This window comes from Crocodylus siamensis, chromosome 4 (assembly GCF_052110815.1).
Source record: "Crocodylus siamensis isolate JL-2025a chromosome 4, ASM5211081v1, whole genome shotgun sequence".
Lineage (NCBI taxonomy): Eukaryota > Metazoa > Chordata > Crocodylia > Crocodylidae > Crocodylus > Crocodylus siamensis.
Genome location: NC_143398.1, coordinates 226,257,922 through 226,275,353, shown reverse-complemented (window position 1 = coordinate 226,275,353; position 17,432 = coordinate 226,257,922). Strand labels below are relative to the sequence as shown.

Below are 17,432 nucleotides of genomic sequence, written 5' to 3'. Positions count from 1 at the left end.
GTGTCGGAGTAGGCTTGATGCTCATGCGCAGGCACCCTATGTGTTCTACAGGGATGCTGACACTTTAGTTCTGGTTACACAACATTAGCAGCCAGGCGTACTAGAGATTCAAGTTTGTTAGCACAGGGAGTTTTTTCTGTTTTTTTTCCCCTGTTGCCAAATTACATCAGATCCATAATGGCAGCAACTCTTCCAGAAGCAGATTCCTATTGGCAGAGCTGCATACACAACTGGAGTTTATTCTGGCAGTGCTACAACAGCAATGGAGTACAAATTTTTCATACCCCAACTGAACACAGCACAGATTTCTGTAATGTAGACAAAGTCTTAGAAGCTTCTATAACCCAACTTTTGCTATCTAGGACCTCAGCAGTGTTTTGTTACTCAAATAGCTTCTTACTTTTAGTTCAGAAAAAGAATCACAACTTAAGTATGATACCATTTCTTTAAGCATCGTGAAACTACTAATCACACATAATTAGCATTCAACAAAAGAAGTACTGAAAGGGCTAATTTAGTGAAGTAGGTGTGAATAAAACTTCAAAATTAGTTCATTCCAGTTCTTGCCTCTTCCCTTTCCTCAAATCAAGTTAGTATTCATATAAGATCCTAGTTAAAGTATTATTGTAATATATGCTTAAGTTCTATGAGTTCCAGTGCTAGGGTTCACCAAATATATAGATGATTTATATAGAGGCAGGCCAGGATCAGAGCCTGTCCAGACTCGCCAAGGCCAGCAGGTGAGGGTGTTCCTGAATACCTCCCAGTAAGCTGCTAGAGCAGCCCCTCTATCAAGCCCTATCTCCCCACCAGCTGGCAACTGAAAGCAGGGGCTGGGGGCGAGGAGAGGTGGGGAAGGAACCCCTCTGCCATGTGGACTGAGGTTGGCCCCCTGCATCAAGACCTGATCCAGCAATGTGGGATCTGTTGGGTAGGGGTGCAGCAAGGGGGCTCCTTTCCCCATCCCCAGTTTCTGGCATGGCCAAAAAACAGCTGGTGCTGCAAGTGGTGGCTGCAGCTGTCAAGAGGTTGCGGGGGGTATGGGGGGAAATGAAGCTCTCCTGCCAACCCTAACCTCTCCCCCACAGATTGCTGGCTTGGGTTTTGGTAGGACCAGGCCATGTCTGTGTTGCAGGGGTGTGCCCTCCCCTCCCACAACACAGCCTTTTGACAGCTGCAGTCAGCAGCTGCAGCAAAAGATTGCCTGGCCCAGGGGGTGGGGAGTCCCCCTGCTGCACAGACTAGGCCTGCCTCCCCTCTCCCAAGAGCTGGCCCAGCAACTGGGGGGGAGGGGTCTGCATGGTATGGGGGCTCCCTTCCCTCATCCTCACCTGACCATGAAACCTACCTCCTGTGTGTGACAGCCCAGGGGCTCACCCAGAGGAAATGAGTACCAGCTGAGGCTAACAAGCTGCCCAGTGAGGGGCCCTGGGATGCTAAGGGAATGCAACCTACCTTGACTCAGGATGGCATGTGATATAGATGTTTGATAAAGTGCTCTAACCTAAAGCACTTTAGTCTGCTACTGCATTCATCCAGTATTAAGTTAGAGCAGGATCTGCCATTTTTAAAGTGCTTTATGTGCTGTGAACATCTGTCCTGTTACAGCTGGAAAGTACTTTCTGCATGCTTAACACACAATAAGTGTAGCATCTGCACCTATCCTGAGGTCATTACATCCTAGTTCAGCTGGTTCAGCCTGTCCCCAGTAAAGTCAACAGGACTGGTTGTGCTCTAATAAGGAGATTCAAGTATCACTTAAGAGTTAAAATTTAAGTTAATGCCAAAGAAGAAAAGAAAGCAAAAAAATGATAGAAATATGAAAAATTATCTGAACAGTTCCTTTCTCAGACCTCCTACAATTGTTTTGCATTGTATTCTACAATGAACACAATAAACCTGTTCCTGAATTTTGATGCTGCTAACATAATGGGTTGAAAAATCAGTAGAGTCATCACTTACTGTCAGGGTAAAAGCAAAGGTACTTCATTACATAAGAACTGTACTTACAGTCAGGGGCAGTTCTGATGGTCAGCAAAGTCTGCAGCTAGCAGCATACTGCAAAGGGATGCTAAGAGAATACTGCAAGTACTAGCATCTAACTTCATACAGAAAGATAATAGCCCTCCCTCACACAGAACATAGAAATAAAGGGAGATCTCTTCCTCATGTCCAGGGAATACCACCAGCAGCCTGTGCTGGAATTGGTGCTGATTTACCCACATATTTTTGATAAAATGTTGTCTATAGTTCCATAAGGAAGTGGCTTATTTCAGTTCCTCTTCTCTGTGTTTTCCCTTCCAAATATGATATCATTTGGTAAAGTATGGAAACCAGAAATCAGGGGAAGATGTATGATATGAAGCAAATTAACCTGAAGTTCCTTAAGTAGCAGCTTTTAGCTTATTTGACCTTACCAATTTTGGGGGAAGAAGTACAGGGAGAGCAACAGAAAAACAAAACAAAAACACAAGGCTAAAATGGGATGCCTGGATTAGGTTCAGAAAGTCACTGGCACTTGTCTGCCAAAACATGGCTTATGTATGATTATGAATATTGTTGGCAGAGACCAACCAGAGAATGGGACAGCCTGGACATACATCTGCAGCTCAAAGTGACAATGATATACAGGCCATTGGCATTTCATGACACACATGGTGAATTTTCCACCTCAAACCAGGCAGAAGCTGCTCAGTGAAACAAATATTTTCATTTTAACTAAGGCCAAAACTGGGGAAAAGCATATTAAAACTGAAAGCAGAAACGAGCAAGGTTGTTAGGTTTTTGTACTCTTGCCACATGTTCAAGAAGATGATATAATGTCAATGGTGTTACAACTAGAAATTATTACTTAAGACAGTCTAAGAACATATTTGCTAGACATTTTTTTTGTTGGAAATACTGAACTTTAAAGTAAATATTACAGAAACTCTATAAGCATTCACATCAGAGTCTTTATATGCCAAGCCAGGGGTATCAAAGATTCATGAGGTTGTTCCAGGGCATGGGCTACACATTGGGTGGGCACAGAGATGTTGCACAGGGCTGGTCCAGGGTAGATAATGCATGAGCTCCTTCATTGGACCAGCCCTGTGTGTTGGAGCCAGGGGTGGTCTATAAATCAGACCCGAAGACCAGCTTGACGCAGTGGCCGGAGCTGGTGCACACACTGGCTCAGGCATGCAGGGCTTATTTGTGGGCCCAATCTAACTGACCTGCAAACTGGCTCCACACCCCTCAGAGACCCATACTACAGGTTACATAAGTTACACAATTAAATTTAGACCTGCCCCATGTGCAAAGAACAGCTACAAATCCAAAGTAATTACCTCATTAAAAAATATCCAGCCAGCTATAAAGAGAGTCAACCAGCTACCAAGTTAGTGCTTAAAAATGTGTAGTGAGAGGTTATTTCTACCCAGCTTTAATTTGAATGAGTAGCAGGCTCCATAGGACCACATGTGTTTGATACTCCTGTGCTAATTGATATATTTATCTACAAGTGACCTAAAAACATGCACCGGGCCAGATCCTCAGTTGGGATAGTGCAACTGAAAAACAGAACTGCATCAGGCTATCTGGTCTATACCACTGGAGGACTTAGTCTCACATGATTCAGATGATTACAATTTACTTCATTCAACTGTGATCCACTTGCAGTAAACTAGAAATTAAAAATTCTTATAGAAATGATTTAGCTAATGAATGGCTATATCCAAAACTATTACACGCTTTTCCTGGACAAGTCATTACTTGAAAAAAAGAAAAAAAATGTTCAATAAATTATTCATTTTGAATTACTGAATCAGATTTTTTTTGGTACTATAAAAAGCAACAACTCCACTGAGAACAGAAAGAATAATAGCTGCTAAAATAACATGACAGGTCAAAAGTGTAGGTGCTAGAAGAATTCACTTTTGCTTTTTTTTTAAACTATTTGTGAGAACATTTAGCGCTGGTGGAAAGTAGCAAACTGACAGCTTAGTGATGGAGGGCCTGCATGCACAGACTTGGAACAGCACACACAATGACAGGAGAGCTTCATCAAACTCCTTGGCCAGTGAGATAGAGAGTGTTATGCAAGGCCTGATCCAGTGCCCACTGAAAGCAATGAAAATGAACTCCACTCACCTCAATGAGTATTAGATTGGGTGTGAAAATGAGAGTATAATTTGATTTCTATTTTCCTCTAATCCTAGCTCTTGCTGGTTGCTAACAAAGGAACCAGCTTATATACTCTGGTAGAGCCAGATGCCATAATGTATTAATTATTTAATTAAGTAATTAATTAGTTAAGGAATTAATTGTTAAAAGAAGCCAAATACCTTTCAGGTATATCCAAGCAGACACATATGTCACTTAGGTTAGGGACAGACATTCAAAAATCCTGAACCTGAAGTGATTTAATCTTTGCAGGTTAGTCTAACCTGGCTAGGCTGAACCAGTCTGTAACTGGACAGACATTCTCTCTGGACTGAGGAAATTCAGGCACATGCCTGCACTGGCTCAGGCTAGAAGCCCTCCCTTTCCTAGCACAATGCTGAGCTGAAGTGGAACATAACCAGGTCCTGGCAGGCTGCTTTGATTAGGGAGGTCTGCCTGCACCATCCCTAACATTTCCCCACTGGCTGCTCAAGGGGTGGAAATGTTGCCAGCACCCAGCCCCCTGCTAGCACTCTGAGGCAAGCGGGGGGCGGGGGGAGCAGGCATGCATCTGTTGATCATACAGAACTTTTCAATCTCCTTACCTTCTTCTTTATACTGTCCAGTGATGTACCAATGTGGGGGACAGGAGGGGGCCACAGCACCTGGGTGATGGCGTGGGGGGAGGGGGAAGCCAGGTGGAGAGGCTGTGGTGCTTCCAGCAGTTCGTGTGTAATTTACCTGCCTGTCCGCCCAGCAGGTTGTAAGTTTCTTTAATTGTTCTGACTGGAAATTCTGGCTGCTACCCCTCTTCCCACATCCATGAAAAAAACTTAACAGTGCAGCATACCAGAAGTGCCATGGGATGGGAGAAGGGCCCCACAACCTGCTCACATCATCCCTGGGGGGGTCACAAATTCAAGCATTGGACCCAAGGCACCGGAGACCCACAGTACACCACTGATACTGGCTGTGGCAAACTGACAGACAAGCAAGCCAGCAGGGAGCTGATAACAGTGTTTATCACCCCATCAGCAAAATAATAGTCTCTCTCCATTAGTTCAAGCTCTTCTTAAACAGTTTACCAGCTGACTTGCTGATCACCTTCACAAAGCCCTAAGTAGTCACTGTTTGGACTTCCTGGCCCAGTGAAATTGGAGAGACACACACAGACACCTCTTGGCATTAGCTAGCATACCACATGCCTAGAGTTCATGGGGCTGAGGTCCATGCTGTGGGAGTTGGGAGGGAGGGAGGTGGGGATTTCCTGTTTGAGCAGCAAGGGAAACCAGGCAGCTGCTGCTGTGCCTGCAGCCTCTGCTGGAGTTCCAGCAAGGGAGCAGAGGGGAGCAGAGAGCCTGGCCCACCCCAGAGAGCATGCTGGGATAGTGGTGGAGATTGGTTTATCTTAAACCAGCAAGGGGTCTGGGACAGACATTGCATAAGCCAGTTTGAACCAAATCAGTTAAGTCTGATAGTACATTTAACCAGGTTTATCTCAAACTGGTTTCAGCCATTTTCGAAGTGGTTTATATGCACTGAACATCTGATCTGTTACAGGTTTAAACCCATTTCTGATCACTTAAACTGACTTATGTGTAATGTCTGTCCCTAGCTTTGCTGCACTAGGGAAAATTTCTATATCACATATACCCTGTGGCCTCAAAAGGTGCAATAAATAGCATATTTTATATATTTTATTATCCCTTACAGATGTAAGCTGTGGTCAGAAGACTGAGCTATGATACTATACACAGTTGTAGTCTATGGAAACATATGTTAGAATACACTCAGACGTTTCATTTGAAGTTGTGATATCTATGCTGAGAATTTTGAAATGGCTCACATCATCTTCTAAACATTTTTTTCTTTAAACAAATCAGCTGTACTGAAATACCCAATGGGCACAGGTAGAGCAGCAGGAAGGATTTTGTTTCACACTTAAAATGCAAATGAAACATCACAGGTTGATCCTTGAGTGCTGTTAAGTTGTGACTCTATTCACTTCAGAAAAAATAGTGCTGATTGGAGAATCTAGTGTAACAGAAGGAACAGTAACAGAAAGCTACTGGCCTAGTAATTTCCTCCTTATGCAAGTTATTAACTGAAAATAGAAAGAAGCTGGGATTGATATATGTTTATATACAGTAGACAGAACTGGCATGAGCCATAGGTACTCTCATGAAATTAAGCTCAGTATACTATTTGATAATGCCAAACCATACTTGGTAGTATGCCTTTGCTTGGTTGTGATTTGGGAATAATATATTGAGAAGCTGTCCCCAGCAGGGGAATGAAATGGAAAGAGGCAATGCTGCTATCTGATGTTTGTCACTAAGGCCAATTAGTTATTGACAGGCCATAATGCCGTTTCACTGGACAATTCTGAATTACCGTGTGCATAATTTTATCATTTACTGTCATTTTCTCAGTAATAGAAAGATGCTTAGATACAGACAGAGAACCTATTGTATCTTCAAATGAAAAAAAAAGTCTATTGGAAAAGGAACACATTGTTCTACAAACACTATAACAAAGACTTCAAAATATTTAAAAGATATATGGATTTCTTTTTCCCATGGAAATCTTGAAGCATTTCACAAACCATTTCTCAGTGAGGTCTTATATCCTTCCCCCCGCCCCACCCCTACACACAACCACCCACCCATGAGGTAAGTATTATACCTGTTCTACAGATGAACAAATTGTGAAATAGGAAAGTTAAACAACTTGTTCAATGTCGCAAAGCCAGTCAGAATTAGCCCCCAGATGTCTTGACTCCCTGCCCTTGTCTTAAGAACCAGAATTATACCCTTGAATTTTCTCAGACAGATGAAACTTTCTGCACTTTTCTTGCCTTTTAAACTGCACTAAAAGGAACCATGTATTTTGTCAGTATAATCTTTAACATGGACTGATTATCATGGGGACATAAACTAGGAAGTTCCTTCATTTTCCACCTAATATGGGAAACAAGGGAACATTAAGATTTAATATCACCTCATCAATAGTCTGGATTGCTGAGGTGAAGCCTGTAAGGGTTCTGCTCTGGTCTCCAATAGCTTTTAGCCACAGAGAAAACAAGATTTTTTATTATGCTTAAACATGTTTTATTGAAGCTTTCTCTGACTTCTCTCTCTCTCATGCTGCTGGGTCCCCCCCCTCCCCCTTATTACACATTTTCATGTTCTACTGTCCCATCTTTTCTCTCTTGGGTTCTCAGGGATCCTCTGAAAATGACATTATGTTATGCTATTTGATTTCTTTTCCTTTTTAAAAGAAAAAATAAAAATTTCTCCTCCTTTGTCTGCCTTTGCCCCTGCCTTCTATAGCTAATCTACTAGGTCAGTAGGAACACATGGAACATATGCTTGGATGATCGTGTTCATTATAAAATGACACATGAACAAAACACCTTCCAGGGCTTTTGTCTCACACCTACACAGTGAATATAACCTATTTGCTTTGCCGTGAAGATTCACTTGAAATTCTTTTAAAACCAGAATACAACCTGGTAGCTACAATATACAAACTATAAATGTTATATTCCAAGGAAAGTACGAGGAGACGTTTACTTACAGGTATCTAAAGATTCATCTGAATCATCTGGACAATCAGGTTCTCCATCACATAGCCAATTTTGAGAGACACAGGTTGCATGATCATGGCAAAGAAACTCTCCTACGTCACACAATTGTTGTTCTTCTGAAAATGAGAATGTTTTCAAATGGAATGATTAACACATGGATGAAAATAAAAAGACACAAAATGCAATGATTGTGAAATAGGAGATTAAAGCAAATACAAAAATAGCATTAAAACTTTAATGGTTAGATGGCAATACTTTTACTTGTGCTGAGCAGTAACTCTTTATGAGTAATCCCATTAAATTCTCCAATGAAAATTTTCAGCGACTACAGTGCATCCACATATGAGTTTGTCTCTGGCCTTTGAGATGTGGTGTGCAGGAATCAGAGTTGGGCTTTGTGGGACTGTGCCCAAGCATGGGGGCATGGAGGTCCCAGGATAGGTGCATAGGAGCCAGGGTCACAGGGTTCTCTTGGGCTCGGTGTCTGGTGTGTGTGTACACTGTGGGGTGCAGGGGCACAGCCCAGGGATATCTGGGATGCCAGAGGACAGCAATCTGACTTGCATCAATAGGAGATCTAGTACAGAAGGGCAATTCACCAGTCTAACCTAAATTGATTAGATTTGAATGCATATTGAATCAGGTCTATCTTAGATTGGGTTTTGCCATTTTAGATTGGTCTGTGTGCACCAAAATTCTGTATGGTTATGCGTTTAGACAGATTTCTGATCACTGGGGTCTCTATGTATGATTTCTGTGTAATGACTCTACATTGCCCTAGTGGGCAATGCTAAAGCAGTCTGAGGGCTCCAAAGAAAATTCTTATTGTTGCATAGTTTTAGGGACAGTTCTTTTCAATAACCTCTTCTTTTTTTTTTTTTTTAACCCAGATATAGTATTTTCAAGGTCAGCCTCTAAAACTATTGATGGTCACACGTTCAAATAAGTGAGTTTCCAGCTATTGCATAAACAGATATTTTACATTATTTAAATTATCTACTATAATACTGCTGTAGCTCCATAAACTTTCTCAGCATATAGTGCTGAGCTGTTTAAACTAATTTATGTAACTCTATCCATCATTTGTTTAAAAAGAAAAAAAAAATAGCCCTGAGGTATTCAAAATAAATAGCACTGGAAACAAAAGACCAAAAGAGTTTTGGCCAGCTTTATTATTTACCAAGTATATTCTTTATTCAAGAAGGGTTTGAATTTTGAAATCCATTAATATCAAGAGAGAGTAAAAATGTCTGTTACTTTCAACAGTATTGAACCTACTAAAAATCACAAACAAAACAAGCAAACCATAGCATAAGATTTTTTTAGACTTCCCATTCATTACCCTAGAATAGGTGGGCAAAATATGCCCCATGGGTGGGATCTGGTGCACAAAGAGACTTTGTCCATCCCATGGCAGGTCCCTCAGTTCTGCCTGACCCAGGCTCCATCCGGTCTGTGGCATATCCCACCTCCCCTGGGCACAGGTTGGGGCTGGGGCAGCTCTGCAGCTGGACTGCCTTTCCAGTTGCTCCTTCTGGCTGCCACCATTGCTGCTCCAGCTCCGTGATACTGGTGGAGACCTGCGTGCACGGCCCCAACCCTAGCCTGCCCTGCCACTACACCTACTCTGGACTCAGCCTGTTGGAGTAGACCAGCCAGAACCTGCATGTACAGCCCCAACCCGGCCAGCCCTGTGCCTGCTCCAGACTCACTGGCCCACACTGAGTAGTAGCAGCATGGACAGTGATGGCCAGGCAGAAGCTCCTGCTCAGCATTGAGGAAAAGCAACCCTTCCCCTTTGCCACTGCTGGGCCCTTCTTGTTGCAGCTACCTGGAACCCACACCCAGGCTGCAGCATGGCCGGTCTGCACCGTCACCATTGTCCTGCTGGGTTGGCCGGAGGCAGTGGTGACAGCGGCAGACAGAAACAGCAGAGCAACCCAGGTGCAGGCTTCAGGCAGCTGCAGCAAGAAGGGCCTGACATTGGCAAAGGGAAGGAGCCGCTTTTCTCCTGGGCTGAGCCACTGTTGTCACTATTCAGAATGGGCAAGTGGGCTGGACCAGGAGCGGGGAAGGCTGGGGTTGGGGCTGTGAGCATCGGTTCCGGCTGATCCACTCTGGCCAGGGCAAGTACGGGGTGGGATAGGTCAGGGCTGGGGCTGTGTACCACTAGCGGTGAGGAGCCACAGGGCACATGGACTCTGGCCTGTCGGGGAGTGGGCAGGGTGCTGACTGGCCTGCAGCAGCTCCTCAGAACTGTCTGTGTGGCCCACAGGCCCAAATTATTTCCTTCCTCTACCCTAGATGTATAGTACTCAAATATTACGAAATCTGTACTACTTACAGGCAAAATTTAAAAAAATAAATTAAATGAACACAGAAAAGTCGCTTACTTCTCTATTTAATACACTAAGCTATACAGTGAATTTCACTTGCTATTTCTGTGCAAGTATTCTGATAACATATTGTACATACTGAGCGTGTCTACATGAGATGCTTTACTTTGCAGTAGACCAACTTTACCGAGCAGTAAGTATCACCTTCTATATGTGCAGATACTTTACACAGGAAATTGGTCAACTCCGTGTTTAATTGGCTACCTGCAAAACAGGTACCAAATTAACTGTGAAGCAGTTACTGAAAAAGGAAGCCACATGTAAATGGCCAACAGGGAGCAAATTGCTCCCTGCCCCTGGGAGCTCCCTGCTGCTGGGGCAGGCTCTGATGGTGGAGCCTGGACCAAAACAATGTCCCCCTGTCTCAGCAGCAGGGAACTCTCAGCCCCAGCTCCATGATCAGAGTGGAGGCTGGGAGATTGCTTCTTGCCCCCAGGCCTTGCCTCCTGCACGGGCAGGCTCCAATGGAGGATCCTGGGCTGAGAATGTCCCCTTGCCCCAATAGCAGGGAGCTCCCAGCACCTGCTGCCTGCCCCCAGGGGAGACTCTGATGGTGGAGCTATCTCCAAGCCCCTGCCAGGAGACAGCTGTCTCCTGGCCCCATGGTCTTTGCCAGCCTCTGGGCTAGCACCCAGGGGGAGCCTGGAGCTCCAGCTGGAGGCTGCAAGCGGGGGGAGGAGGGTAGGGGTAAATCTGCTCCCAAATGCCTGCATGTGTAAATTGCTGTGGAGTGAACCCATCCAGCAGCATGTGCACATGTAGATGCACCCACTGGTTATGATATATTAAGCACTAGGGATATGTACAGGCATTGCATTTAGCTTGACCTATACAGGATTAAGTCAATCTAAATGCCCAATCATGCAGGCATTCAGAAGGTTTAAATCATCCAAATAAAAAAAGTGCATCTAAGTAAGTTCATCAGAATAGGTGCACTAACTTAGAGGTTTACCTGGTCTAGCAAAGGATTAGCTCAATCTCATGAATACCTGCATGTATTTGGACGGCTGCCCCGGGCCTGGGAAAGCCCAGCCACTTGCCCAAGTCCCAGGGCTGTGCTATTCTCATCCTCCAACTCGAAGTGAGCTATTTTTAGTCCCTGACCCCCTCAAACAACTGAGTGACCTCCCTCCCAAGACCCTCCAACATGCACCTCCCTCCCTTTATTCCACCATGGACCTGCTAGCCCCCTGGCAAACCTACTAACCCCTGTTCATCCCACTTACCTTTCCCCCCACTCCAGTTGCTTACCTCAGTTTCCTACATAGCTTCTGGGAGCAGAGAATTGGTGCATGTTCCTCTCCTAGTCTACATTTATAAATTACATGAAACTAGACTGGATATAAAAAAAAAAGATATACACGTCCTAGGACTGTTCAGCAAGTTTTTAATGGGACTCGGATAGTAGTGCATTAAAGTTTATCAAAGTACAATATTGTATGAATGGATGGTAATCATCATATAATTTAACATGTACAAGCCATTTCTTAAGTATCTTCAGAAGAGACAAGAGGGAGCAACAATTGTCAAAGGATGCAACAACTGAAGACTCATTCTGGAGACATTTATGCAGACAAGCAAATTTACCCACACAAACAAACAGTCTCAAAGCGACTCAAAATTATTCATGTGCAAGAGGAAAACAACATCAGAGTTTTTTTTTTCTTCTTTCTAAATCCTGACTGGCAATAGTTTGGGTGGAGGGAGAAATCAACACTTACTGTCATCCACTGATTGAAATGGAGTCTTCTGAGGTTAATTATATACTGTAACAAGCAATGACACTGTGGTAAGGCTGAAGGAAATGAATTAACAGTTGCAGCACAGTTACTTAAGTCTGGAATCACTATGACTAAAGCCAGAGAAAGGGACAGAATAATCAATAAGAGGTTTGTAGGATTAGGCCTTAGGTGCGATTTTTGGCCTGCAATGAAGCCGCCGCGTTAGAACCGTCTCAACATTATAGATAGTAACTGGAACTTTCACTGGAGACAGGTTAGCAATAAATAAGTAGGAAATTGGCTTTAAAAGGAAGAGTCCAATTCCTGTGTAGTCCTTAAACTTTACACTTCTCAGAAAGGTATAGTATAGCAGACAGAAGGAGACAAGCTATAAGCCCATGCTACCATTAATTTAAAGACCTTTCTCCTCTGCTACATTCTATTATTATTTAGACTTTTATCTTTAATAAAATATCTTTTCCCTCCTCCGTGTCAACTGCCAGTCAAAATGCCTCAGAACAGTAGTAATGCCACCAATAATGAACAGAAGCATTGACAGAAGTCTATGAATAGCACCATAAATGCTTAAGTAAATGGCATCAGTGGCTAGGAAATATATGAAGGGAGAACTCTCTTATCACCGTTCTCATGGGTAATGAGAGTCTGACACACAGTGCCCATATGTTGTACGAAAAAGTTAAGCTAAGGACAGAAGAGTTTTATGACTTTCTACAAACCTTGATGCTATTTTTTAATGGAGCTTACTGACTACTGCCTTTGCAACACTCACAAGCTTTTTTGGACTGCAGATAGCAACTTATGCCTTCAAACACAAGGACCTGCTCCTTTTCTAAACTGGCAAAAATGTAAAGAAACATTACACAAGAAAAGCCAGTCCACGTTTCTCATTTCTTTCATATAAAATGTAAATAAACTCTCTCCATGAAAAAACTAATTATATTTGGTGTAGACTTCTATATTATAAATATATATTCCCTCTGTTTTTGAACAATGATGAGCCTTTTGTCTGGTTTTTTATTTGGTAGTACAGAAATAAAAATACAAAGGTTAGATTTGTAATTATGTACTTTCTGCTGTCAGGATATTGACAAAGTGCAAAAAACCTTATCTTTTAACCTGAAAACTATTTTGAGAAAAAATACCTCAATTATAAAAAATAGCTTAATATTATGCTTATTACTTTATAGGTTTTTTTCCCTGTTGGCTTTGAAATGGTGCCTTTTCTAATTCTATTTTCTTTTTGATTACAAATATTTTTTTACCCTCAATGCCTACTTTTTTCGGCATTTCTATGAAATGAATAAGACTAATTAGTCATGTTTAAAGAAAAAAATATGGCCATCTTAGATATGCTTCCTTTATAATTCTAAAGAAAGAGCTTTCTTTAACTGACACCTCTTCCCATTCTCTTTTTTCTGTACTCTGTATGCTGCACCACTGAGCTCTCAGTGGAGGAGAAAATTCACATAGTTTTAACATACTGATATACTTTGAGGTACAGAGCAGATGGCTGGAAATCATCTCTCCGTGGGTCAATGAAAGCTCTGGTTCCCTAAGGATAGTGATCCTATGCTGCGTTGCAAGTTTCACAACAAAGCCTGTGCTTTAATGTTAAAAGTAAATATATATTTCTAGCGCCAAAAAACATCTTTTGTTGCAGAACAGTCACATTTTAAAAAGAGGGAAACATTACAAATGGAGGGAGACTGTAACAGTTGTGTAGGACCTGCCTCTAATGTCTCTCGGTTAGAAGTACTGTGGTTCACCAAAAACTGCATGAGATTGTAAATTTACCTTCATTTACAATTTCCAACTGTTGTTACATTCATATATGCATTGTTAGAAGTTTGGAAAAAAAATACTTTGAATGCAAGATTATGACCAGTGTCTGCTTGCTATAGAAGAGCTGCAGTTTTAATAAGACAGTTGCCCTTTGTAGACATGCTTTAAATCCTAAATGATTCCAAAGGATAAAGGTCTTTTTGTCTGTGATCACACTGACTGTTTAAGGGCAAAGGTATTTGGGTTTCTTGTATTTGGGTGAATGCAAATTAGAAGAGAAGGCCAATAGGTCTCTTAAACAGAACTATAAAGGAGGTAAAATTTATATAATTAAGTGCTTCCCCAGAAGATATCATGAGAATGTAAATGAACCACTGTGAATCTAATTAACACTCTGTTTTAGTAGGAACATGCATACTGTATAACTTCCAGCATCAACATGAAAGAAACTTACATTAATTACCTGTAAATTGCCATTCTAGAAAAAAAGAGTTGCTCTCTCAAGTATTAGTGATATTTCTTTTTCAGGGGGTGGCTTCCAAACTGCCATATTTTCCCACATTACTCCTTTCTTTCTTCTTCTGCAGTCCAAAATGAAATTCTACTCATCTAAAAGACCATCTGAAGACTTCAAATACCTCACTTTGAGAGCAGTATTTCTATAATCTCTTCACAGACCACCAAGCTACTTGGTGTTCCATCTTCAAAACTCTACCAATCTCCATATGCTCAGAGCACCTGAGACCCCCCAAATCAATTCTTCCATATGGCAGTACATTGCAAGGTAAACAACACTTCAATAGCCTGTAAAGTTATTGATTTGTTACAACCTGGAATGTGCTCGTTTAGTCTCACTAGACAACCTTAAAATAAAACAGAAACACACATACAACCTGACCAGAAAGTTATTCCAAAAGACAAATCCAAATGCTTCCAAGGTCTTTGGTTCAAACAAGGCAGTGAAAGAGGCAAGGAACAGAAAAAGATCATAACGTCATTTTGGATAATCCTTGGTTGAGGGAGGAGATGGTTACACTAAAAAAAACACAAAAAAACTTACAAGTGAAACTGTTTGTTTCAAAGTCTTTAATAATAATTTGCTGAAAGATTAAATTAAATTAAAATTCACTTTTTGTTCAATATTTTCTGAGTAGTTTTCCATTTTAAGTCTATCACCCCACCCCCTATCCAAACAAAGAGACAAAAGAAGAAATGGGGATAAAACAACTGTGTACCAAAGCAACTTGGTCATCAGTGTTCCAGCCTAAAAAGTTACATCCAAACATATATTTTACATTAATGTACTTATTTCAGTTGAAAAATCTAGTATTGATGGGGGGAAAAAAGAAAGAAAAACATACACACCCTGTTCTACCAGAATACTTCAAATACCTCACTTTGTGAACACTATTTGGTCTTGAAATGTGACTAGTGCCAGGCCTGTATCCTGTATGTAGACTCATTTGGCAAACACAATAAATTCTAAATAAGAACTTGGTCTTCACCGAAAGATTTCCCAATCGGGAGCACGGCTGATAGAGCATCAAGAACCCATGTAAAAGCGTTGTAAAAGGCCTGGGTCTTAGACTCATGACAAAAGCAAAATTCCCAAGAAAGAGTGTGTAGTTTTATTTTATGAATAGCCCTTTCCCCCCCAACCGCATCAGAAGAGAAAGAAATACAACGGTAACCAAATCCACTATTGAACATTTCACACTATTTAAATTTACTGAGGTTTCTACCATCTATCTTTGTATCCAGATGTAGCATTCCCACTGTTGATAAAAAGCAGTTCTACCACATTTCAAGGATATTACATGCCCATAAACTAGCACTTTAAAGTTCTTAATTAGTTTTGCTTTGATTTTAATTAAGTTCTCTTAGTTACATGAGCCTAACAAACTCAGGGAACTTGTTTTCCTTTTAAAGCTTGCTTTCCATGTGGGATTTCCTTTGATCTCTCCGTCAGAAACATGGAAGAGCTTACAGATTAATTTCTACCAAATTTACTTAAAAGCTGCAGAGTGTTTTCCAATAGCAGTTTCCAATACAAGATACTATGTGCTAAAATTTACCGTTACTACTGCAGAAAGTGAGGGAGGGAAAGAGCATGACCATTATTTCTTGTTTTAATAGTACAGTATACCAGTTTAATAATTTATTTTTGACAGCACAAATTTTAAGCAAAAAAATCTGTCATTCGTTTTGGAAATGGCAGATATACTTTCATGATCCAGTAAGTAGTAATATACTACTATGCTAACTGCATCATCCTACCCATTAAAAAAAGGCTGTATCACCCAGCATGACAGGGCTTTATTTTTAGGTCCCAGATATTGTGGTCCGATATGAAAAGGACCTGTCATTTATCTACTGTTTACTTTTCAGGAGAAAAGGCACTTAAACAATCATCCATCCTCTATATCCCAAGCTCCACAGAGGCCACTGTACAGATCCCAGAGACTATCTAGGGAGAAGGACGAGGGCAGGAGAAACAGTTGTAGGGCTGGTGAGGAAGGTGTTTTTGCTGGCTCAGTAGAGATTAAGTTTAAAAAAAAAAAAAGGTTGATTCTACATCCAGTGGAACAAAAGTAGGTTTTATCAGTATATTAGACAACATGACTGGTGTGCCAGGTTAGTATTTGAGAAATCCTCTATATAGATACAGTGGGTCATACTGAATACCCACATTTGGGGAAAAATGCCTTTTTAAATAAGGAGCCCTCCTCCCGCTTTTTCTTTGATAGGATCTTGAAGACAGTCTGACTCAGGGTTCACTTGTTCTGATTTTACCACAGAACATGGTTATCTGATCCCTAACTTGACACAAACAAAAGATCAAAATATTCCTAAGGCAATTTTATTTCACTAGTTGAGGGCCACATAATAATAGATCTCAGTAACTATAAAATGACATGATAGTAATGTCCTTAATGGCAAAAAATACCACAGAATTGTAAGATGCCCTCTTATTACATAACAAACACATACAAATAGTACGAAAACATTGCATGTAAGCATACTATTGACAAATTTACTCCTAGTAGGCCTTTATATACATGAAATTGACAACATTTCAACAAATCAAGAACAAGACAGAATTTTACAGCCTGATCTTATACTGCCTTAGAAAACATGAATAATTTTTACAGTATGACGCTATCCCTAATAGTAGCTTATCTGAAATAAAAAGGAAAGAAAAGGGAACAGTGAAAGCAGCCCAAGGTAAGTTATCTGGGCATGTCCTCAGGAAAGACAGGAGGCTAAAAATAGCGCTGTCAGGGTCAGGACAGTAAGAATAAGACAGACCAAGGGCTGGAGTGAGTGGCTGAGCTGCAAAGGCATGCAGGTATGTACTAGATGAGGTTAACCCCTTGGAAACTGGAAACCCCCTTTTCAATCAAGTTAGCTCACTTCCCTAGATTGGGCATGCTATTTTTGTCTGATTTAAACTCTGCCAATTGGGCACCCTTGTTAAGTATAAAAGTGGCAGGGGCATTGTTTGTACCTGCCACTTTAAGGGATGAGCCAAGCAGCCAGCAGGTGCTTGATTGCAACAGCCATTTTAGATCCCTGGCTGCCTACCTAAACAGAGAACTTTGCTGCTGGCCTGCAAGGCTGTATACAACATCCTGGAGATAAGGGCAGAAGCTTAAGGGGATGGTTTGGAGGCTCCTGTCTTGAACATTATCTAAAACTGCACCCTTCCAGGAGTGGGTGGCCTGGTGGGGCTCTCAGTGGTGCAGGAGCCCCCAGGAAATGCCAGGCCAGTTACCACCC

At 41.6% G+C, this 17,432-nt stretch overlaps 1 protein-coding gene across 1 annotated transcript in view; it reads right to left on the bottom strand.

Annotated features, from left to right (window-relative positions):
* LRP1B (LDL receptor related protein 1B) overlaps window positions 1-17,432 on the bottom strand; it is a 1,602,836-nt gene that overhangs the window by 1,303,393 nt on the left and 282,011 nt on the right. The window contains exon 2 of the mRNA XM_090045827.1: window positions 7,723-7,848. Within this exon, the coding sequence (XP_089901953.1) occupies window positions 7,723-7,848 (126 nt within the window). The remainder of the gene's footprint in view (window positions 1-7,722; window positions 7,849-17,432) is intronic.